This window comes from Colias croceus, chromosome 15 (assembly GCF_905220415.1).
Source record: "Colias croceus chromosome 15, ilColCroc2.1".
NCBI classification, from domain to species: Eukaryota; Metazoa; Arthropoda; class Insecta; order Lepidoptera; family Pieridae; genus Colias; species Colias croceus.
Window position 1 is genome coordinate 9,967,357 of NC_059551.1, and position 25,036 is coordinate 9,992,392.

At 34.4% G+C, this 25,036-nt stretch overlaps 1 protein-coding gene across 1 annotated transcript; it reads left to right on the forward strand.

Moving 5' to 3' along the window:
* The first annotated feature begins 698 nt into the window (after positions 1-698).
* Positions 699-24,165, forward strand: LOC123697735 (insulin receptor substrate 2). Its single transcript, XM_045644269.1, has 14 exons — positions 699-1,682; positions 7,635-7,818; positions 10,070-10,195; positions 10,743-10,897; positions 12,044-12,151; positions 14,061-14,396; positions 15,063-15,164; positions 15,524-15,632; positions 16,207-16,365; positions 17,647-17,902; positions 18,239-18,515; positions 18,829-19,113; positions 19,548-19,676; positions 20,280-24,165. The coding sequence occupies exons 1-13, from the start codon at positions 1,316-1,318 to the stop codon at positions 19,670-19,672; spliced, it is 2,589 nt and encodes an 862-aa protein (XP_045500225.1). The 5' UTR covers positions 699-1,315; the 3' UTR covers positions 19,673-19,676; positions 20,280-24,165.
* Positions 24,166-25,036: the final 871 nt, after the last annotated feature.

The following is a 25,036-nucleotide window of genomic DNA, read 5'->3' on the forward strand; positions in this document are numbered from 1 at the left end:
ATTTTATTATAATCGGTTAAGTGGTTTAGGAGTCCATTGAAGACAAACATTGTGACACGAGATTTATATATATTAAAAAAGATAATGTAGTCGTTCATGTTAATAAATAATGGCTAAGATTATTTCACTGTCTTCTAATAATATAATCATTTTACAAATAAACCTATAAACTAACAAACGCTTCCTCTTTTTATTTTTATTAAATAATAATGAAAGATATTGTGAAACAATATTTCTAGTTAGCCCTTATGCCTCCTCCACACTACTCGCGAAGTTCCTCGGCGAAGTACTCGGCCGAAGTTGACTGAAGTCCGCGGTGCTACACTACACACTCGTTCAACTTCGCGAGGAGCGCATACGATCATATTCAGAACGAACTTCAGGTAACTTCGTGCCCTTTGACTCGGGCGCAAAAACCGACAACAAACGGAAGTCGGGCGAGGCGAGGTAAAGTTGGACGAAGTAAGCCGAAGTGCCTCTCTACACTATTCTATTCGTCTAACCTCGTTCAACTTCGCGAGTAGTGTGGAGGAGGCATTAGACTCTAAGGCTTAGAGCATTAAACCAACTTAATGCTCTGAGTTAACCTCGGCAAAAAGATCTTTCCGTCCGCAAAATATTATAGCAATAAATCTCTAGTACGCGTATCCAATTTATACGGCACTATTTTTCTCGTAATCGTCGTTCGAAAAATGACACGCAATAGCGACGAACCAATAAAAAACGACGCGCAAATACAAGAGCTTTGTAAATCAAGTGCAAAACATTCATCCATTTTTGTGTAATTTGATTCTAGTATTTACCAAGTTCGGACGGATTGTGTTTGTGCTGTAAAGCTCATAAAAGTGATTGTTTTGATTTCGTTCCAAGGCATGACTACGGCGTGACTTCCATGCCCTGCGTACCAACGGAAGGGCGTGCAGATTACGTTTACTATGAATGGTTTTATCTCTTTCTAAACTCGAGTATCTGTGAATGACCGAGTGTAATAGCGAGCGTACCAAATTATGGATTGAAAAGTGTTTGTTGTTTGTATTTTGATATTTGCACCGCATTGCTGCGAAGTAATTGCCGTTATCTCATTCGGAGATCGCTGTAGTTGAAAATAAGCAGTCATATGGCGCCAGTTGGACTAGACCGAACACGGATTAGTTACGCTGTTCGATTTGTCGAGCGCTTTACTATTTACGCACTATTGAAAAGAGATAGTACGTATTTTTAGTCGCGTCGACTACGACTAGTGACTTTCATCAGTGTTCGTAAACAACTTCAAGGTTATTCGTCATCGTGCCAGTGCTGATGCGGAGGTGCTGACATGGCTGCGATATCGGAAGGTGGCGCCATAGTGCGTCAGGGCCACCTTCGAAAGTTGAAGACGATGAAGAAAAAATATTTCGTGCTGCGTGCAGAAACAGCGGACAGTTCAGCCAGGCTGGAGTATTACGAGTCCGAGAAGAAGTTTCGTTCCGGCGCGCCACCACGCCGCGTGCTGCCCTTGAAGAGTTGCTACAACATAACCAGACGACTGGACTTGAAACAGAAGCATGTGATTGCATTGTTTACCCGAGAGGAACAGTTGTGTATAGTAGCGGAGAACGAGCAGGATCTACACAGCTGGTTAGCCGCAATCCTTAAGCTGTTTCGCAATGATGATGCCAGTGAAGAACTATTACACCCAATCCGTAAGTACTCTTTGCAATATGTTTTTATGTAAACAAACTTATTTGTTTTGGTTCGTGATAATATTAACTAAATAGTTTACACTTACATTTGTGTGTCATAAAATAAACATTCCTGAATGAAAATTTTTCTAATAAGAAAATAAACATTATTTAAAACATGCCAAGTAGTTAAGCTAATAAAACTAATTAAGAGATATCATAAAGGAATAATATAAACATTATAATATAATATAAAGTATTCAAAGTTTCAAAACAGTTCAACTGTAGGTTTTTAATTTTCTCATTAACATTTACTTACAAATGATAAATTCATTCTATTCTTATCATTATTAATATATGAACAACAAGCAGTTCAGTTCTTTTTAATGAAGGAAAAGGGAAAAGGAAATTAATAAAAAAGTAATTTATAATATTATTTAACAAAAAAAAAAAAAAAAATAGCAATTGTTTTAGATATAAATGTTGCATACATAATATTATAATGATGGAAATGATTGCCTTTTTATAAAAAAGAGTTATATATTGTAATTAAATATGTATTTTGATATTATATTATTATTATATGAAAACATTAAATACCAAACATTAATTTGTTTTAAAATAAATAAGGAAAACTTAGAAATAGTGCTGCATATTTAGACAAATAGTTTTTGGAGAATTCTTCGTGACGCTTGTGGCCCATTAGCCAACATACTGCAATATATGTAATCTTAATATATAAAAATCTCGTGTCACAATGTTTGTCTTCAATGGACTCCTAAACCACATAACCGATTATAATAAAATTCGCACACCATGTGCAGTTCGATCCAACTTGAGAGATAGGATAGTTTAAATTTCAAATCGTTTTAGAGAAAGCAGGCGAAGCCGCGGGCGGTAAGCTAGTTTCTTTATAAAAAGTTTCTAATTATTTTAAATTTGAAATACCTGGCCTATTTTATAAACAATTATTAGTTCACTTATAATTTTCAAAATTAAATATGTTGAGATGAAATGGTTATGTCTAAATATGAATAATATCTTAAAATGTTCTTAAAATGCACTATATTCTGAAACAGTTACTTGTTGATTTATAACAATATAATCGGTATATATAGTAAACTTATTATTTTCTTATTAATTAAGAGTTAATAATAAAACCTATAAAATATAATCCAATAAATATTATACATAACATAACAGAAACTGTACGCTAATATTTATTAATGTAAGAGCAAAACACTAAACATAAAATATTTCATAACATGTTGCAAGAATTACACATAATTTCAAACAGTTTTCATTTATAATCAGTGTTAATGAACTTGAAGTGTTATATGGTCGGTCTACACATGTTAGATTGATTCACTCCCAAAAAATGAATAGCCATGTCGTTGACCTTACTATTGTGCTGTCACAACATGTAAACATGCTCTATGATCAATCAAATATAATTAATGGATTGCCACCAATAGATCAAATGGGTTACTTCTATGGAAATATTATATTATAGTGAGGAGTAAAACAATGTAGTACTGTATACATTTTTCACTTGTTTGATTTTGTGTGACTTTACAGTAAGAATTACTTACAACTTTAATTGTTTTAAAGTATATTTTATTAAGTACTTAATTCCATTCTAGATGTTTTTTAACATGTGTTTTTATATAGTTAGTGTGTTAATCGTATAGCTTTATTTAAGTACATAACAGCAAAGTTTATAATTTCTCTATATTAAAAATTAGAATTGGTTACATATTTTGGTTCACAGTTTAGACCAATGTTACCTATAAATTTTATAATTATTGACGTATTTGTGGCTTTAATAATGTAATAACATTTATCATGTTCTTAGTTTAATTAATTAAAAGGTATCAAAAGAAAAATGTGAAAATGACCGCCTTCTTGGCACAGTGGTTGACGCGTGAGCGTAGAACCAAGGGGTCCTGGGTTCGATTTCCAGTGGAGACGAAGAAAAAAAAATATGTCTCGGTCTGGTAGGATACAGAAGGCTGATCACCTACTTGTCCCTAAAGAAAATCGATCAGTGAAACAGATGTATGCATAATGCATCTGCCCCTTACCCCACTACGGGGACACGAGACTTCACTAAAAGAAAAATTATCATGACCCGATACATACTATCAGAAAATTTATGAATAAACATGGATGGAACATTTTAAAAGTTTTGTTTACTAGTTAGTAAAGATCTAATTATAATATTTGAATAAATCACAAAGGCAATAAACATAATCCTGTTTTGTTTTTAATTGGATTTTAACTTATTTTTGTTACATTTTTAAAAGTATTCATGCCAACAGAATTTGTAAAATTGTCTATTTTTGGCGCCAAAAATGTCAGTAGGTTCTCAACTTGTTGTGCACTTTTTTATTGACATAACTTCCTCAAAGTTGTGCCCAATAGAATTGTGTTAGTGTTAGTGTTAGTATTTATTTATTTCTAGGTCATATTCTAGATATGTGCTTATGGAACACTAAGACGAAATGATAGCAATAAATTTACAACAACAACATTCCTTTACAATATAATTGATTACTTTGCAATATGTAAATAAACAAGTTTAATTGAAAATAACATGGGTCAATAGTTTATTGATTATTATTTGATATTATGTTATTATTTGACGTTGGCTTTGTTTATTTGTATTTACGTATTTGTCGTTATGAAAGCCGTTGCCTTTGCAAATAAAGCAAATAGTGTATATTTAACATGTGTTATTTGAAGAAGTTAATTGATAGTCCCATTCATCCATCAATTAACTATGGAAAAACCAAAAATATAGCAAATAGAGTGCGAACCCCAATTAAAATAGAAGATAAGTTAATCGAATATGTCAATTCTTATATTTATTTAGGCCAAATAATAGCTTTCACCGACCAAATGGAACATGAAATTGAGAGACGGGTTGCTCATTCTTGGAAGAGATACTGGTCGCTGAAAGAAATATTTAAAAATACACAATATAATAGTTATCACAATTAAAAGAAGACTATTCAATACCTGCATTTTGCCAATATTAACCTATGGTTGCCAAACTTGGGCTAAAACAAAAAAACATGACACAAAATTGGTAACATGCCAAAGAGCAATGGAGAGGAGCATAATGGGTTATACAAAAAAACATAGAAAAAGAGCTTTAGACATAAGAAATATAACGAAAATAGAAGATGTTGTGAAAAAGACAAAGGTTCTTAAATGGAGGTGGGTGGCATATGCTCAGAGAAAAGGGAAACCGATGGACAAGGGTAATTACTGAATGGACTCCCAGAGTAGATGCTAATAGAAAAAGAGGAAGACAACGAAAAAGATGGTCAGATGAAATAAGGAGAGTGGCGGGGCCGCTATGGTTACGGAAGGCGAAAGAACGTGGCGAGTGGAAGAAGTTGGAAGAGGCCCTTGTGTCACAAGGACACGCCAACACCCACAATGCAATTTAATTTTAGTTTTAAGTAAAAATTTAACCTGAAATATTGGCAATAAAGGCTATAAATAAATAAATAAATTTGAAGAAGTTATTTGTCTTGGGATCAAATTCAGAAATCGCAAATTTTAGGGCCAGTTTCATCATTTGTTTATATCACTGATAGTGATGAAACTGTTTAAGATATATTTCAAACATTATATTTATTTTTGATTAGTGCAATTAAGCTTAAGAATGTATCTAGAAATTGTGTAACTGGCCCTCAGTGTGTTAATGCACATTGCTGCGAGACAATAGATGTTTAATATAATGATTAGTTCTTTTGTTGATTAGTTTTGATCTGTTTTTTTATAATTATCACAATTTATGCAAATTATGGAAATGCCAATTGGTTGTTGTCAACAACTTCAGTAAAGGCTGAACTAATTTAGATGTAATGTGTGTCAGTATTGCCTCTAGGCAATTAAAAACCTTCAGTTAGTACAACATTATATATATATATATCTATACTAATATTATAAAGTGGAAAGGTTTGTAATTATGTATGTATGTATGGTTTTCACGCATAAACTACTGGACCGATTTTGATGAAATTTGGCACAGACAATCTTAAGACCCTGAGAAAGAACATAGGCTACCTACCCTTTATTGCGAAATATGTACCACGAACGAAGCCGGGGCGGACCGCTAGTGTACAATAATAAGGTTGTTGGTCAAAACGCATAAGTACTGCTTATACCTAGTAAGCATTAATTTTAGTTTGAGATCAAAATGAATATCATAGTTCTAAGAAGGAGTAGTTGTTGTAGTTTTGCATAGGGGATCCTATTAAAATTAAATATTTTATTTCTTGATAAATGCATAATAAAAATAGTGTTTTTGGGAGAACAATAACAAATTATACTGGATGCCTCAGGTTGAGAATAGCTATTTAATCTTCAACATAATATTATATTTGTGCGAAACATACGGCCAAAAATAAATAAATAAATATATACCGTAATATTAATATATATACCGTATTCGGTATTACTTATAGAAATGATTATAATGTCCGCATTGCCTAATATTTCCACGAATGTGGGAAAGGCCCGGCGATAAGTAATGATTTTAAATTAAGTTTGCCTTGGCTATTATTATTTTATCCTATGAGGCTGTTTGTATAATATTATTGTTATAAAGTAGGGGTTATTCCCCATATATAACCGACTCTTTACTCTTCAGTTTATAGCACTTGTATTGTTGTGACGTAACGGCATAAGGCAAACATTTAGCGTTGGATAGAGCTAAAAATTTAGCCGGACTTTAGGTAAATAACTGTATGTCGATTAACTTCATATAACAATTTTGGTTACGTAGCTACTGAGCCAATTTGAATTAAACTTTACAGTTTCCTAGGCTGAAGTAAAGCTATTGCTAAATATATTGCAATACATTTAACAATTCCAATCATATACGTACGTTGTTTGAAGTTTAAATTAATTTTCTCAGCTCTATTTTATAAATAACAAAATGATAAATTGATATTATGTAAATACCTCAATAAAATATTCTAACATTCACTAAGAAATATAGATAATAATAATTAAAAATACATCACTATGTTCTGAATAAAACAAAACGCCTGAGTCCTGACCCTCATTAGTCATTACCCTCTTAATGAAGAATAGAACTAAACCTCCCAAACAATCTAGTATCAAAGTTATTTAATCCAATTACACAATAGCGACTTTCCTTATTATTTCGCTTTATTTACACTGGACTAGATCAGATTACATTTCTAAAGATATCACAATTCACAGCGCACATTTCGCGTTTTCCTTATCAATTAATTAATTTTTCATATTTATCATTTTACTTCCTCTCGAGGAAACTCGAAATTGATAAAATGTACGCATTACTTTTATTGGAAATTGATAAGTGATATTTAAATTAATAAGATTTTAACATTTCCTTTATTTATAAACTTATGTATTCTAAACAAACAAAGTCACAAAACAAAAACGAAATATTATACTAATAATACACAATTAATTAAGACGATAAGAAGGAAATATTTGGTTAATAAAGTCGCATGCGTGGAACCTATTAAGTAAGTGGGTGCGATTTCCACATGTCACACCTAAAATTAGAATATAATTAAGGGATAATATATGTGCATGTGAAAGCAAGACAACAAAACTAATGCCAAGGTGCGTATCTGTTGGTCTGATTGAACATCACGCAAAACTATACAGGAACTATAAAAATTGCATTGCTATAAAAATAAAAACAAAAATATGATGAATTTATTAGAAATCGATATGATAAAAACGAGAAGATCTATACAGAAAAATCAGAGAATAATAATTAATTTAGGTATGGAGATGATGAAACAACGTAAACAAAAATATGTAATAGTTTTTTTGATAATATATTTTTAGATTTGAATACTCATGTATTGCTATAAACACTTTTTATACACATAATTTAAATATGTATATACGTAAGCTCTAAATATAGAAGCGTTTATTTCATAAAATCCTTTACAGAGCACGTGTGGCAAGTAAACGTGCAGAAGAAAGGTTTGGGTGCGTCCAAAAACATTCAGGGGCTTTACAACCTCTGTCTCACCGACAAGACGCTGACACTGGTCAAGATCAAGAGCCAGAACAACATCATCAGCGACCTGGGCATTCCCGAGAGGGTGGAGTACTCGCTGAAGAATATCAGGAGGTAGGTTTAGCATGCTTTGTCTTTGGCCTGTATTCATGGATGATATGCAACCAGGTTTAAATGGGTAATGCATGCAGGATAGCTTTCTGCACGTGGAGAGATATCCGTAATTCCTATTCTTTTCTTGAGACGATCAGGATTCAGACATTTCTTTTGAGTAGGTATATTTTGATTTCGTCATTTTAGATTTGTTGTGAAATCACTTATCACTTATCATTTTTGTGGAAATACTATGACAAATAAAAATAACCTTTTCTTAGAATTTGCAACAAGGTATAGCTCTATTTTTTTAACAAAGGTGATTACTAAAGCTCACATAAGTTAAAAAATAACAGAATAAAACTACACGTGTATTTCGCTTTTTCCAGCAACTGCTATTTTATTTATCTAGTTCAATGTCTGTGTCAGATTTACGAATGGAAAAAAAAAATTATTCGTACATAAGTGGTATTTCCTTCTCAGAATTTCAATACAAGTTTGTTACGTTATCCTTACGAATTGATGATAAAAATTGAAAGCTTGGAAAACCCTTACGTATATAGCATTTTTCATGATTTGGTAGTTGATGGATTGTAAACGCATATGATGCGATATTTTCTTAATTGAGGAAATGCTGCGGATTTGGATTACCTAGGGGAGGTTAAAGGTTCGGATACCTACAGCTATAAATTCGACCACTGTAATAAGTTAGGGCATAAATATCCCTGACCGCACTCAACAGTCAATCTCTATTCAAAATAGTCTACTTACTCCATTGACCATTTGTATTTTCGCTCGATGACATCAATACAATATATTTACATGTCATATTAATGATGTAGATATTTTTAGGAGTGATGGACGCGTATGCATTCAATAAAAATTGTCAAAGATTGATAGGTTCAAGAACTCTACAGTCGAATTTAAGTCTAGATATGCGCAAGCGGTTTCAATGCTTGATCTATGAAAAAATATTTCAAATGTTTAACAGGCACTGTTGGGTAACGACGATAGTATTTTTACACCTATATTTAACGAAATTATAATAAAGCTCCGAAAACAAAAAAAAAAATGATTAAATGAATATATCAGTCATTCATTTAAAGCTTCATCTTAGAAGATTTATATGCGTAGACTACCATTATCGATGAAAAAAAAAAACCTTAGTTTGTAATTTCCATAGAAAGCAAAAATCAAAGAAATATCAATCTAGCTGTTGAATTCACGAAAATGGTTCAATAGCTCAAGCCTGCTCCTGATATCATAAATATTTACTTGCAGAGTTCCACGTTAGTTATATTGTTAGCAAATTGAAAGCTCAGTCGGTTAACAAAGCTCGGCGTTAACAATATTAGGGAACTGCAAACTGTTTTAGGTCATTCAAAAGATCTGGATTAATAGGGAAAATGAATGCATTTCTGTCTTGTGTTTACCTGTTTGTGCGAGATGATGTTTTATTTTTAGCGTGTTTGTTTAGCGAACAGACATTTATTTTTCGAAAACGACTTCCTCGTCGACGTGTTTTTTTACTCAGACTTGTAATTATCGCAGCGACTAGTAAACAATATAATTGGCACTGGAAGTGATGAATCATACTCCGATGCATTTATATAATAATAGAATCGTTTGTAAACATATTTTATTCATGGAATAATGTCATAAAATACCTACCATATTTTTAGTCTCCGTTTAAGCCTTGAACTATAACAAATCTACTGTTATAAAATGTATTATGATAACAATACCACGCTATAAACTATTTTTATATAAATTCTAGGTAAAACCTTGCTTTATGACATTAAGATAATAGTAATAAAAAGCGCAAATGAAATGCTAAAAATATATTCTTAGCCACATATTATTAATTCCATATTTTTATCTGAGAATAGAATATATTAACATAACGTTACTTTGTAACGTTTTTCTGCAATTTAAGTGTATTGCTTAAAATATACTGTTGTGTAAATAATATTAGAGCTTGAGTTTTTAGGACCATCTGAACAGTTTAAAACGACAATAATTTCTCTCTAAAGGCATTAAATAATGCATGACAGATTTTTAGTTATTAATCTATTTGCAAACATCTCAACCTCGTTTTGACCCAGCATAAAATAACTATCTCAATCAGCAATGTAGGGCTTTCTGCTGGTGAGATGATAACTAAACTCCCGTACTTATAATATAATTTTGTAGCTGATTTAGAATTTTTTTTTCTATAATTCAGATGTCCAAGAAGCGTGATAATTATAGCAGACATATTGACGCTTTACAGGTGCGGTGATTCAGAGTGCTTCTTCTACATGGAGGTGGGTCGGCAGACCGCCACCGGAGCTGGAGAACTGTGGATGCACTCAGATGACTCCAACATTGCGCAGAGCATGCACTCCACTATATATCAGTTAGTAACCAGTTTTATGGGAGTTGTAGTGAGAAACAAAATTGTATAGAAGGCTGAAGTTAAAAAATTGTGAATAAGTTTTCGTCAATGTCATAATACAAAAAAAAAAATACAAAAATCTTTATTGTTACATAAACATTTTGTAGATAATACAATGCAATAATCTCCACACTAGGATTCCCTATGTTGTGGAGAATAGTCTCTTCCAGCTTACATCTATTTACACAGTTTATACAGAAGTGAATTCTTAGCTACGAATACAATATTCTAGTTAAAAACATTTCTGAGAGTGAATGATAAAGATTTTAATTAATAAGTAAGTTTTTATAATTAATTCTATAAATTAATTTGTTCAGTCTGTAAAGATAAAAATATAACTTAAGTAGCCAACTTTTAATTAAAACGAATTTTTCTAAGTTTTCATTTTTTATGAGGCTATCTTTTAAATGTTATTGCCCATGTTTGACTTTGCGATGTTTCAGCAACAGGCTTCACAATGAAGCTGTTCTTCTTTGGGATCGATATCAAAAATATATTTTTTTTCCAGCGCTATGAGGAACTGTGCGAAAGAGACGGAAAACGAAAAGGACCACATTGTAGTTCCGGGAAAAAGTTCACTTTTACTAGAGGGTTCGAATCCACTGCCCGCGAGGAGACAGACCTACTCCGATGGCAAAAGTGGAAGAGCTGGACTATACAATGGTATGCTTTGGAAAAAATCTCTATTTAATTTGTCCGTATAATAAGTCCTTGGGACATTACGTGTTCGCAAACGTGTTTGGAAAATCGTCTCTATTAACAAGAACATACAGTCGATAATAAATTACATTGTAAACTAAGCTATACGTTATTCGTGATATGAGGTCTTCTTTTCGTCTCGTCTCTCGTCATTTAACTCTTTGTTTGAACTCGGTCATTATTTTTAATTACAAGTAATTTATATACGATAACTTGCCCAAATATTTAATTCACCAATATTCCAAATCTCATTATATTCACGCATTTTACAATTAGTAGTCTAGTTATCATGTAGTAGCACACATAGAGGTTTGCATTTTGAAGTAGATTGTAGACAGTTTTGACTTTTAGTAGAATTTAGTAGAATAGATTGCTTGCAATTGTGACAACTTTTTTAACTAAAAAAAACATCTATAGAATATAAAAAATATTATCGTAAAGAAAATGTTAAAGAAGTTGTCATTTATGTAACTAACAATTTTATTTACAAGTTTCATTTAGTACTGTGTTCAATTTTGTAAGGTAAGGTACACATGTAATCCAATGTAAGTAGCACATGAATAAGTTAAGTTTATAAGAAATGACACGATATGTCTACAACATAATTTAGTATATTTAGAAATTATGTAAATGGCCAATTAATGGAAGAAGACAATTTAAATTCGATTTGAAATTTATGAATTGAATAAAAGGATCAGAACTAAGAAAATATTTTAATATCCTTATACGATGCAAGTTAGACCTTATTACAATTGTATTGGAATTCAATAATAAAGGATTCCTCATGCGAGAGCTCAGTGTTGAGGGCAAACAGCTATTTTTAAATCAATAATTACTATTTCATTTAATTAAAGTGATAAAAATGCAATTAAAAGCCGTATTATGCTTGAAAACGCAGAGGCTAGTTTACTAAAACTGTAAAAAATATGATATAGAATACCACTCAAAGTGACTGGTATCTAAAATAGACTACACCAGATTATTTAAAAAAAAGTACAAACATGGATGTATAGATAGTGGCTCACAGAGTGCACTTTGCTTACTCTATAGAAAAAGATCAGCTATCATATAAGCGTAGTGAACATATCGTGTCATGTGACGCGTTTGCAGACAAGGGCCTGTGCGTGGGCGCGTGCATACGGCAGTGCGTGTGCGCGTCCGCGGAACACTCCATCGACGACTCGGCCGCGCTCGCCCCCGCGCTCGCGCTCGCCAACGGTACGCACTACCACGCCCCCTTGTTGGCTTTGTGTGCTCGGATCTGTGCTCTCGCGTGTTTATGGTAGCCTGGTACTTGGGGGGGCTAGGCTAGGCCTTTTAGGGGACAGTGCTCTGCTCTGTGCTCTTTGTGTTTATGACAGCCTGGTACTTTACTTCTTGTCTTGTGTGCTAGTTACTTGATTGTTGATGAATGTTTTGTTGTTTCGTTGTTTCCTTGAATTCACATGTTTACGTTTTCTTATCTTACTTCTCACTTCTCACAACTTTTTAAGTTTTACTTAAGTTTTCTTACTTCTCGCAAAAAAAATAATAATAATTTACTTAAAAAATAAATGAAATTTATTATTTAATCGCATCTATACAAATATTTTACATTACTGAACATTGTAATGTTAAATGGTGTGGTACAATAAATGGTTATATATAAATAAATAAATATTTATTATTAAAAAAAAATAATCACACATTTGTGTGATTTTTTTATTTGCCTCAAGTTTCGTTACAATTTTCTAAAATTATTATGTAATGAAATGTAGTCTTAAAATTTAACAACTTTATTATGTTATGAAATGAATAAATATTACAATAATATACTCTTTAAATGTTACAAACTACAGAACAACGAATGACAAAACATATTTCAGTTACCGTATAAATTTTTATTCAACCACACAAGCATATCATCCGAGCACACAAAACGTTTCATTCATCGGTTGTCCATCGCGCAGAGAATGTCTCGGCTTCCCCTTGGAATGTTGGCTATAACACTCATTCAGAACAGATCATCATTCATCTCGTTCGTTCATTCAGCTTGGTATCAGTTGTGAGCAGAGAATGGAAATCATCGCTGTAAACACTTGTCATTTATATAACCATTCATCATTCATTCGTTCATATGTTTTATGGGATTTGTTAACATTCAATCGGATGATCGTAACATGGAAATATCGAGACGACTATGCTTTTAGTTTCATTACATGTGGTGTTTTTGAATCGCAAAGTTTTGTGGTAATAACTCTTAGTATCATAAATGGATCATCATTCGCATTCAGAAGAAGTAAATTGACTGCGCTAAGTGCTAAAGTTCAGGAATGAAAACAATAACAAATAGGTATAATATGATTTCTAGCATGTTCTATGTGAGAAGATGGCGTTGATGGATTTGACCGCATTAAACTAATCCTTTGTTGTACATATTTATAAATCAAAAATAAAAATATATAATAAAACATACGGAATTGAACATTTATTTATTTTAATATATCCTACTTACATGTATACTGTATATATGTATTTATTATTAATTATATGAACTTTAAAATTACGGCGAATTAATTATATAATATGCGAAGTGAAAAACTGTTGTTAGATCCAGGTTTGTTAAGAACTTTTTATTGTGAACTTTATTGCGTTGTAAGAAGAATGATTATTGTGTGCATGGATCGGTGATGGTTTGGTCGCACCGACCTCTTGTAACGTCCTGTGTGATCATCATGAATTCGCTATTATACATACGAAGATATGGCAAGGTTTAGAAAGTTATAACATGAAACCTTATTTAATAAATAATATTAATTCACCATTTTATGATACTTACTGAAAATTAGAAATGAATAAGAAATAATTGAGATACCATTTTTAAATACAAACTTGCTGTATCTTTGTGTCTGTATTATAATCACATACTTAGGGCCATGGTACTGTTTTTACCTTATTTTTTGTTATTTTAAATACCCGTAAAGGTACACAATTTTTACATCGTTAATAACATAGAAACCCAATGCATCAATTGGGTTCGCTCGCGTCGACACAGCTAGTACCATAGTCCGTTCACGAATAACAACCATCGCACCGGGTGACGCTTGGTGCCAATCGTTTACGTGTCGCTTCTCATTGTCTTCCGCAGCCGAAAACCAACCGCCGAATAACACACTAACGCCCGAAAAGCAGGAGCGGCCCGCGCGGCTCATAAAACACGCGCGCACGGCGTCGCTGCCCGCGGGCTGCTCGTACGCGGAGCCGCTGCGCATAGTGCACGAGCGCACGCGCTCGGCGCCGCTCACGGGCGACGAGCTGGAGCGCGCCATCCTCGAGAAGGCGCTCGCGGCGCCCGCGCGGCTCGAGCGGCCCGAGCGGCCCGAGCGCCCCGAGCGGCCCGAGCGGCCCGACAAGCGCGGCCCCTGGAGCCGCCGCGCCAGCACGGGCGCGCGCCTCGCCAAGCTCTCGCCCGCGCATACCAAGAGTATGTATCCGCTTCGACTAACGACATCGCATCGCCCACTAACACGGCTCACTCCACACCGTCGGAACGCGTTGGACGGCTCTTTTGTTTATCGTTTTCCAGTTGTTTATCGACAGTTTGTTTGCGGACGCTTGGAATGTGCTGCATGTGTCTTGGTTTTGCCTTTTTCGTTTTGTTAGTCGTGTATGTCGTCTTTATGCTTTATTTTCGCAAATATTTGGTTATGCTATGTTATTATATTTTATCCCTTGATTATTATTTAGGTATATTTAAAAAGTAGAAATATGCAATAAAATTCAACGGCTATGCTTCCTGTCCCTTTAATATAAATATATATTTAATACAAATATAACTAAAATATTACATTTTCGCTGTATTTGTAACTAAACAATTTTTGATAAATAAAAAAATATTAAATAGCGCTTAAATGAATCTGTATATTCTTAAAATATATAGTACTAGCTTTTTTGCATGCGCCTTTAAACAGAAAAAGTGTAAGTATTATAATTATAAGAAAAAGATTTACTTACACTAATTTATTTATCTTATCTACCTTTAAAAACAGGAAGCATTGTTAAAAATATTAAACAAAAAAAAACAAATCGTTCCGCGTAAAACGGAACGCATAAAACAAATCAGCCAATCACAACAGCGCATTGTTCACAGACGTGAGCACGCTGCGCAACCGCTGCGAGACGATGCCGTCGCGCGCCTGCTCGTCCTTCGAGTCGGATAGAGCGCCGCCAAGGCACGCTGATGTTGTTGACGGTAGGTGGAGATATAAATTAAAATTTAAAAATTATGTTTTGACGGGGAAATTTTCCATGTTTACTTTGTCAATGTGCGAGTATTTATGGTTTTTTTTTATATAATTTTAAATGCTGTATTGTTAGTTATTAATTGCTTAATTCTTAATGATTATGTAATGCACTATTTTTAGTTGGTCGTATGAACATATACATATAAAGAAGTTTGAATTTATGGTAGGGCTGCAATCGTGCTCCAAGTAAATTTTATACGGTGTAAAATTAAGCAATTATTATTTTTAGAATTTTTTTTTTCAAGGTATTTAAGTCATAATGCAACAAACACGCTATAACAATTTTTATACGCTTTCCCATTATCAGGATTGGCTTCATCACGAGACGACATCGACTCATTATCAGAATGGTACAGAACACCGCGAATACCTGAAGAACCAGACTGTTGTGACATTTTGCCAAGAGACTTTATGAGGTAAGTTCTAGAGTTATAGTAATGTTTTTATTTTTTCAGATGTAAATCTTTATTTCATTTCATAGCTCTTCGATAATAATGTTTTCAAATTTATGAAACGAAAAGCAAGAAGATTTGACGGACTATTTTCATTTAGTTAATTCTTGAGGTAGTTGTATCTGTTGCATTGTTTTTGATCACAAAAGTAAAAATGATATATTTTTTTAATGTCTACGTAAAAAAATTTTGGAACGAAGTTCCTTATCGCGCGTTGTGAAAGGGGGGCTAGACGGAAATAGGGGCTTAGTAGACGGAAAAAATTCTTACGAAAAGTTGTCACGACACTTTTTGCTTGAGTTGTAAGCCGTGCGGCGTGCGCGTGGTTCTCTGTCTGTCTCTCTCTAACTTAACACTTCGGTCCATCCGGATGTCCCTTGACAGCGCTCAAGTTTTTTAGATGATATTTGTTGACGCTACTTAGGCTCATTTACCAACGTGATAAGGGGCTGTCGCGCTAATTACCGGTGGCTCGTTTAGTTTGTTGAAGTTAATTTTTTTTTTTCAATGTGTGTTATGTTTTGTCTAATTTGTACAGCATGCGCACGGGCTCGGTGGCGCACTCGCGCACGTCGTCGCTGGGCGTGGAGGAGGGCGGGGCGGAGGGCGCGGACGGCTACCTGCCCATGGCGCCCGCCCACCCCTCCTCCTCCTCTTCCGTCTGCAGCGGCACGCCCTCCACTGACCCGCGCTTCAGGTAACTGACTATGCCATTAGTTGGGGGAAATGCGGGTAGATTAGTGGGTTTGTTTTTTGATTCAAAAAGAATTTAATTTAAATTGTTAATAAAAAAAATGATGATAGTAATACTTTTCCATTTGTTTCTTTACAAAGTTCTGTTAAATATGAATGATACATGTCCAAAATATTAGAAAACAACTTATAATAGTTCAGGACCGATTCGACCCGCGCTTCAGGTAATTGAGTATGATATTGGTTGGGGGAAATGCGGGTAGATTGGTGGATGTTTGTATCTTGGTCATTTTGAAATCGATTAAGCATATAATTTGTCAAAATTCAGCTACTTACATTTTATCCGATTTTTTTTAAATAGTTGTATAAATTTTTAGAGAATATAAAAAAAAAAAATAATCACTGGGTGGGATATGAACCTGCAATTTCAGCCCATTTTTAAACCATTTGAATACTATAAAACTAAATATTATTTAGTTATGCTTTTCTGTTTCTATCCCTGTTCTATTAAATATAATAAATGTTCACAATATCAGAAAACCACTTATAACAGTGCAGTTATTATAGTTGTCAGTTAGTATAGTTGTTAAACTCAATCATGTTTTGTTTCTGTAAATAACCAATGAATTTTACTGCACTTGAAAGATTAGATTTTTGTTACAGGTCGAAGTGTGTAATTTTTTTATTATTATTTGCTTCACAACTTGAAATTAACAGGTAGACATACACAGAATCATTTAAGAGGATCTTCTCTTAAATGTATCTACATTCACGGTGTAATTTTTCAAATTAGTGAACACAACATGCACAATGCACATCTAATAGAGTATCAATATTGTGTATGTACTTATACAGGGTTAGTTTTCAATGACCAGCCAAAATATAAAATTAAGACCTAGATATATTTGCAACATTATTGTCATTAAACCAAAGGTACATTTGCAACATTATTGTCGAATAAAATAAAATAAAAATATTAGCATTCATTTGAAAATGTCTTAAAAATTTCTTGCAGAATCAATGGACTTGTATGCGTGCGCGCATCGCCAAATTTATGTGTGTGCTAACTTCTACCTATCTAGGTTGTTGAACTGAATTGTGCTTGTGTAATGTCCACACGTTCGCTTTTTAGTGGCGGACAGGAATGAAATCTAATAAAAAAAAACGTTTTTTTTTCATTAGATCTAAAATGTTATCGATTCTGAACCATTTCTGAAAATTTGGCCGGTCATTGAAAACTAACCCTGTATATGGCGTATCACACTAAAACACACCCCATCCACAGCGAGTACCAACTGGAGCCGGCCACCTCCCACATAGCGGAGGAGCGGTCGACCCGCGCATACAGCGTGGGGTCGCGGCCGGCGCGCGAGCGGTGCGAGCCGGCGCGGCTGCGCGCGTACAGTGCGGGCGCGCGCCGCCGCCCCGCGCTGCACCCCCACCCCCACCCCCACCCCCACCCCCACCCGCCGCACCCGCACAGGGCATCCACTGATGATTTGATGGAAATCGACTTCTCGGCCAACTCGCCTCAGCCCAAGGTATATAAGCTATACATACTAGCATTTTGCGTAGTCATAATGGTACATATTATAGAACACGCTCGTATTTTAGTATTTTGTATTTTTGTACATAATTGTAGTATAGCACGCATTAGTGCTGTGTGGCTTTTGTGCTACTAATAACATGGGACAAATATCGAAAATACGTTTATATAGATTATATATCAGTCATTTTATCGTTAAAAGTTATTAGTGTATCAATATTGAATACACTCATAATTTATATAAATCGATAATAACATTACTTAAAAAATATACTATATCATTTTTATTCAATGCTACTAACTTCATATTATGACGTGTTCGTTTTCACAGGTGATAGTAGCGCGCACGCCGCCCGCCGCGGGCTTCTCCGAGACACCTAAATCGAAACCAAACATTGACGAATACGTAGACATGTCACCGCGCAACGCGGGCTACGTGGAGATGCGGCCTGGAGAACCGCCCTCCCCCGCACCCCTCGCCTCCACCCCCGCAACCCCCGCGCCTGATGGTTATGTGGAGATGAGCTACGGGAGGAATAATAGAGTTCCCACCAGGCCGATAGCCATTGCGAACCCGCGCCCACCGCCTGCTGTGTCATCGTCGCCTGGTACTTTTTTGTTATTTAATAGATATTATTGCTATAAAAAAATCTTTAATATAAATATTTTTTTATAAATTCTAGACTTCTATGTAAAATTTTACACCTGCACTAAATTACCTTTTGGTGCAAAATTAAGTGTCAATAGTGATTGCGATAATGTCCTGTTAGGTATTTTATTTATATATTTCATTTTAAAGCACAAAAGAGTGATATCATACTTGTTGAATCTACTTCTCCTAATGAGCAGTTGCTGTAAACTACCGTCAGAATTGAAACATAATCCTAATATAAATTAATTTTTTTTTCTTCCAAATTGCAGAAATCCGTCGAATACGCGAACCTCGTACCCCCCACGGGTCACAAACGATCTTCCCATTCTCGCCCGACTCCCCCGCATCTCCCCCCGAGCTGGACGACAGCCACGCGCTCAGCACCGTGCGCGAGATCTCGGAGGAGGGGAGGAAGAGCCCCGAGAGGGAACCGGCCCGGTGCGAGGTGTCCTCCTCGCCGCAGTACGTGACGCTGGCGAGGCCGGACAACTTGAACAACAATAAGACTGCCAGACTTGACGAGCACAGGGGTGAGCTGTTTTTATGTTCTATTGATTAAATCTAAAAAGTTGTTTGTTGTATTGTTAATAAATAATAAGAAGAATTTCTATTATTATATGAAATTTTGTTATTTTAAAATGATATTAGTAAATTTGTTTTCAGTCTATGCGTGTCTGATTTTTTGGTCCTCCAAGTTTTTTTTATGGTACCTAAATTGAATTTTATTATATCCATTATCCAATGGTATTTTTTTTCCACATCACAACATAATATATTCAGTGTGCAATTTACTGTTGTTTATTGTATAGTTGAATTCTATCACATTGCTATTCACGATGATATCCACCCAATATATTGTTAGTAATATCTTATATCGTGCGTTCTCTTGCAGAGTCGTCGAGCACGTGTTCGACGGTGGTGGGGTCGGGGTCGAGCGGGTCGGGCGGCGGGTCGGGCGGCGGGTCGGGCGGCGGGCCGGGCGGCGGGCCGGGCCGGCTGCACTACGCCGCGCTGGACCTGGAGCCGCGCACGCCGCCCGCCGCGCTGCCGCACCGCCTCTACACGCAGATCGACTTCCGCCGCAGCGAGAAGTTCGCCGCCGACGCGCTCTAGCCAGGTGCGCGCTCTACCGCTCTACCGCTCTACCGCTCTACGTACGTAGACTCTAGCGCTCTACGTACGTAGACTCTAGCGCTCTATGTACGTAGACTCTAGTGCTCTACGTACGTAGACTCTAGCGCTCTATGTACGTAGACTCTAGTGCTCTACGTACAATAGACTCTACAACAATAGAGAGGGGACAGCGGTTCGAATCAGGTACGCCCGCTGCTCTACATGCAGTTGACTCTACCATAATAGAAGCCGCTCTACATACAACAGAGCTTATTACAATAGATGGAGGATAGAAGATCTATAGCCAGGTGCCCCGCCGCTCTACATACAATAGAGTCGAAGGTATAGATGTAGACCAGCTCTACCCAGCTACATACAGCGCCGTTCACGCGCGTACTGCGTGGCTATATACACCAGCCGTATATAAACGACTATACGTAGTAAACGACTAAACGACTCCACCGGAATATAAGGGGGATTCAGTCGAATCAGGTATTTATAAATCTACAGTTTAAGTGATTCCAACTAAGGATAATACCACAAGTCGAATCGAAGTACCAGTGTCACGTAATATATTTGTAAATAACAATTAAATTTTCTATTCCAGATATAGCCAGTGCTAGAGAATTAAAAGTACGAAGCACGCACGCTACCGCCCACCGGACGCTTCCCGCTCGCCGCGTGTGTACCGCAGTTATACCGCGAGTGTACACGGTATACACCGGGTATACACCGCGTATACCAGTATACAAGAGTGAGTGACGCTAATGTACAAAGTTTCGGGCTTGCAGGACGCGACGGCGAACTATCGAGCGTTCATTCGATTTGTGACACGGGAAAGTTTCAGAAACTGTCATGTCAGTTACAATTACATTTATCCCAGTTTGACTGTCGAGTCAATACCGTATTTTTGTTCACTGTCATCGCCGCATATCGTCTGATTAAATAAGGCTGTTCGAATAGCTCAACGTGAGAAAAACTATAGCTTACTTTCCTATGTTATGAATTAAATTGTATAATATGTATAATCGATGCGGTTCATGTCCCATATATAATTATACGAGTAAGTTGTGCATCACAATGATTGTGACGTCGAGATATTTTCATAGGCTATTGTGAGACAATAGTTTGTACTGCCAATGTGTGACAGAATCCGTGGCTTGAGCGGTCTTTGATATTATTAAAATATATATTATTAATATTATATACAAAACGAAATTTTGTTCGACACGACGTCAATGATTTTTGTTTACTTACTGCAAACATTTCTTTTTTTTTAATCCCGCTTCTGTTGATCGTTACTGTTTATTTTCTGTTTTCTATTGTACTGTTAAGTTTCTTTTGTCAGGTTACGTACTTTCGTATTCATAAGCAATATTAAAAAAATCTATGTATTTGTTGAATCTTATTGAAAAAATATTTGATTGAAAAGCAACTCTATGCTCTTGTAAATAGAGATCATACAAATTAACCGTTTACCGATTTACTATTTTATGAAATATTTGACGAATATAATGTTAAAGCAAATTAAAATAATTAGCAAAGAGTAGATCAATGAAATGTTTTTTAATAAAATCGACTTTAGGTATATATGAATACGGTGTTAAATTTGTTGACATGGTTATCCCGTTACACCCACGTCGCTTGCTTCCGACGTAGCGATACGTTGTTATAAATAAATAAATATACACTTGTATTATACTCGTAGCAAGGAAAGGGAGACAAAATCATGCCATCTCTCTCTAAGCACAGATTATACACGGGACGGCATCATTTTGAACTATATTTATCTCGATTTACATGTTGTACGTCGCGTTTGTTATATATTTGTAAAAAGATTATTATATACTAAATTCACCCGTATTTGCTTTCATGGTGTTTATACAATTTAGCTACTTCTATATAATATGTATTTATTCTTCGATTTTATATCAAAAATATTCTTAGTGGGGATCGTTTTCTCTTAGCCAATAACGCGCTTCCAAGATGTAGGATTTTTATTAAATAATAATAATAAAATTAGTAAAAAAAAAATATTTTTCGTAATACATAGTATAGCTCGGCCAGAATCGAAGGTGTGTTAGAATAATTCCGTCTTAAACAAATTTTAGACGATTCGATCTGTTTGAAATAGAAAAAATATATTGATTAATAGTTTAAATACGCATGACGTGTATAGTCGTCGTTAAAAATATGACAAAATTAATGAATAATCGAATATAAACAATAAAATAATAAGATATCGTCGGAGATTCTGGTCGATCTATAAAAATTCTCATTTTCAATATTTTTGATATGAAATTTTTAAATGTTGTATCGCTGATAAAAATTAGCTCGGTTCAAATATTGGTGAGGGTTGTTACAATATTCAAAATATAAATATAAAAATTACATTATATAGTAAATAAATAAAAAATAAATAAAAAAAAATATTGACTGCAAGATACAATATGACGTTCAAGAATTGAATAAAATAAAATACGGAACAGAGATTATATGAAATATTATTTATACGGTTCAAATTAATATCCCAGTGAAACGCAACACAAATAAATTACAAACACGTTCAAATTGAGAAAAATAAGTATTAATTTCCCTATATATATGTATAACAAATTGTAAAAGTATTGTATGTTGCAGTCAGCAAAGCCGCGGTTGTGAGTGAGGCCTAAATAAGTACCCACAGTTACGCCCCTACTACCTATTGTGTTCGAGTTAGGGTACACTGCAATACCATTCACTTCTACAGTTCACTGCTATTCATTTATATTCGAAATCTATCAAAAATATACAGATTTTCCCCAAAAAATTATTTAACAATGAAATATTTTAAATTTTACTGAACTGAAGTTAGGTTTCATATAAATGAAAGCAGTCCACTAACCAATAAAATCCTGAGCTTGCCCTTTATATTAAAACGTAGGCGTTTAAGGCATTAGCGATTTAATCTTACCTCAAAGATTTCTCGTACCACCTTGATTCAATTTTATATAATTTAATTTGTGTATAATTTGTGTGTACGTTATATTTTACCACGATTAAGTTCGAAGTTCCTTTGCGAGCGTATGACGCGAGTTATTTTATTGTATACGTTTAGTATTTTAATTATTTTTTTTTTTAATTACTAAACATTATTTTGGTTATTCGCTTATCAAAATAAAAACGAATGAAGGAAATACAATTGTTTCCTATTTTGAGCTTTATTCATTTAATTTAATTCTAATTTTGCAATTAATTTTAAATGTTTTTGGGTTAGACCCGATAGTTCGAATGTGATTTGAACGATAATTTTTCTTTATTTAGGAGGGTCGTCACGAGCGAATCGATCGCTGTTTCACAGACATCGCTGTTTCTTGTGTAGTATTTTATACTAATTAGAGAAATGCCTTGTTTCAAGCCAATACATATTACAAAATATTTAATTATACTTACTCTTTAGTCTTTACCTTTTGCAAATTTGCCATGGTTTCATGGAATGCTCAAAGTAATGGTAGAGCTGAAAGCTACTATTAATTTTGGGCGCAGAAGACTAATAATTCGGGAAATCAAAAGTTTCCGGCTCGAAGGACCAGAACAAAAGTTACTAAGTACCCTCACTAATCTGTATGGGTTAGTAAAGTAACAAAATTTTATAAAATGGCGGTCGATTCGCTCGCAGACAACCCGCATATAAAGAACAGGCTCAGGTATACGATAGTTTACGTAATTATGTGTTCAAAGCGAGACGAAACAGATTTCTTTTCATATTCAGATGTTACAACGTAGCGTAGGACTGGTTATGCGTTTATTGTAAGTTGTTGATATTTGCAAGTTTCATATACAGTCTGGTGTGCTGTGAACACGGTTTTATACTCATTCGTATATATATTTCTCTCTTTTATACACGTTTAAAATTTAAAAAATATACCGATTATTCAATAGAAATGTTTTATTTCAATACTTGATCTTTTTACAAAATACAACAGTGCCGAAGATTTAGAAAAGTTCAGAATTAAAATTTATATTATACAAGCTGTTATACACGTATGTTATACACGTATGTTATACAGCATGCCAGACGTTAAATAGTAATCAAATATACATATTGATATATAAAACTGACACTTAGAATTAACTGTAATTGAATAGAGTATAAAGTTTAGTGCAAATACATGTTTATCCGCATACTCGTCTGTCCGTATCGGGCACAACTAGGTTATACTAGAACAATTCATTATTTTCATTCAATAATGTGTGTTATTTCCTTAAGAAATAGGTATAGTTTTAAATAACAAGATCGCTAGACTATTTGCTGACTAACACGGAATGCTGATTGAAATTTAAACTTTCATATAAACAACATAAGATCCTTTATAGATAATTAATTTCCTCCTCTAAAGAAATTTGGGCAAGAACCAAATTGTAAACCATACAAGGAAAAATAAAAAAAAAACTTATATTTTAGCCGTTGGCGTCTTGTTATTTCACACTACACTTTAAAATTTTACTTAAAATAGAAAAAAGTGAATTTGTGAATTTTCTTCAGTTTTCTGTTGATATGTTTCGTTTTAGTTTTTATTACGATACCGTTTGGCCTTACCGATACCGATCCGGTTTTAAATCCAATAGTTCAAACTTCGCATTAAAAAATAAAAAAAAGTTAAAAAAGTTGTTGAATTTGCACAAATTTTTCTTCAATTTAAAATTGTAATATTTAAGAAGGTAACGAACTACTGGATTTGAACGATGTTTTATTTATCGGAGCCTAGAATAAAGTAACAAATATATTGTGAACAACTAACAGTTGACATTCCGACAGAAGCAATTTGACTAGTCTCATGTGTTCTAATAACTTCCTATGAGAGCTGCCGAGTTTTGATATTAGTCAATAATCCCTGAGTAAAATAATAGCTTTTTATACGATAGCGATAGTAGTGTTTTGTGAAATTTATTTCTGGAATAGATAACCTTTCAAATGTTGAATGAGTTTCATTAATATATATAAATTAATAAATTTAATGCATCTCTTATCCAACATAACATTGAATTGTGTTGACGTTAAGATTAAATAATGTTTTGTGTATATTTCTACTAGCAGATTATTTGCTTCAAAAGTCGGTAGCTCTTCCTGTAATATATTAGTTTTTCATATTATAAACGCTTCTGCCGCGCCCGAAATAAAAAGATAACGTAATGGGACCTGTATATTATTGCCTGACTGAGTTAACACCAAATTTTTATATAAAAAGTAATGTTATTTATTGAGCCCCTGAGCGGGGAGGCGTAATTTATAAATTATTTAATTCCCAATGTGGACCTTCTCCTGGTCGTTAAATTAGCTTTAATGGAAAATAAGGTTCTTATTTTGAGGTTAACTCGCATTTG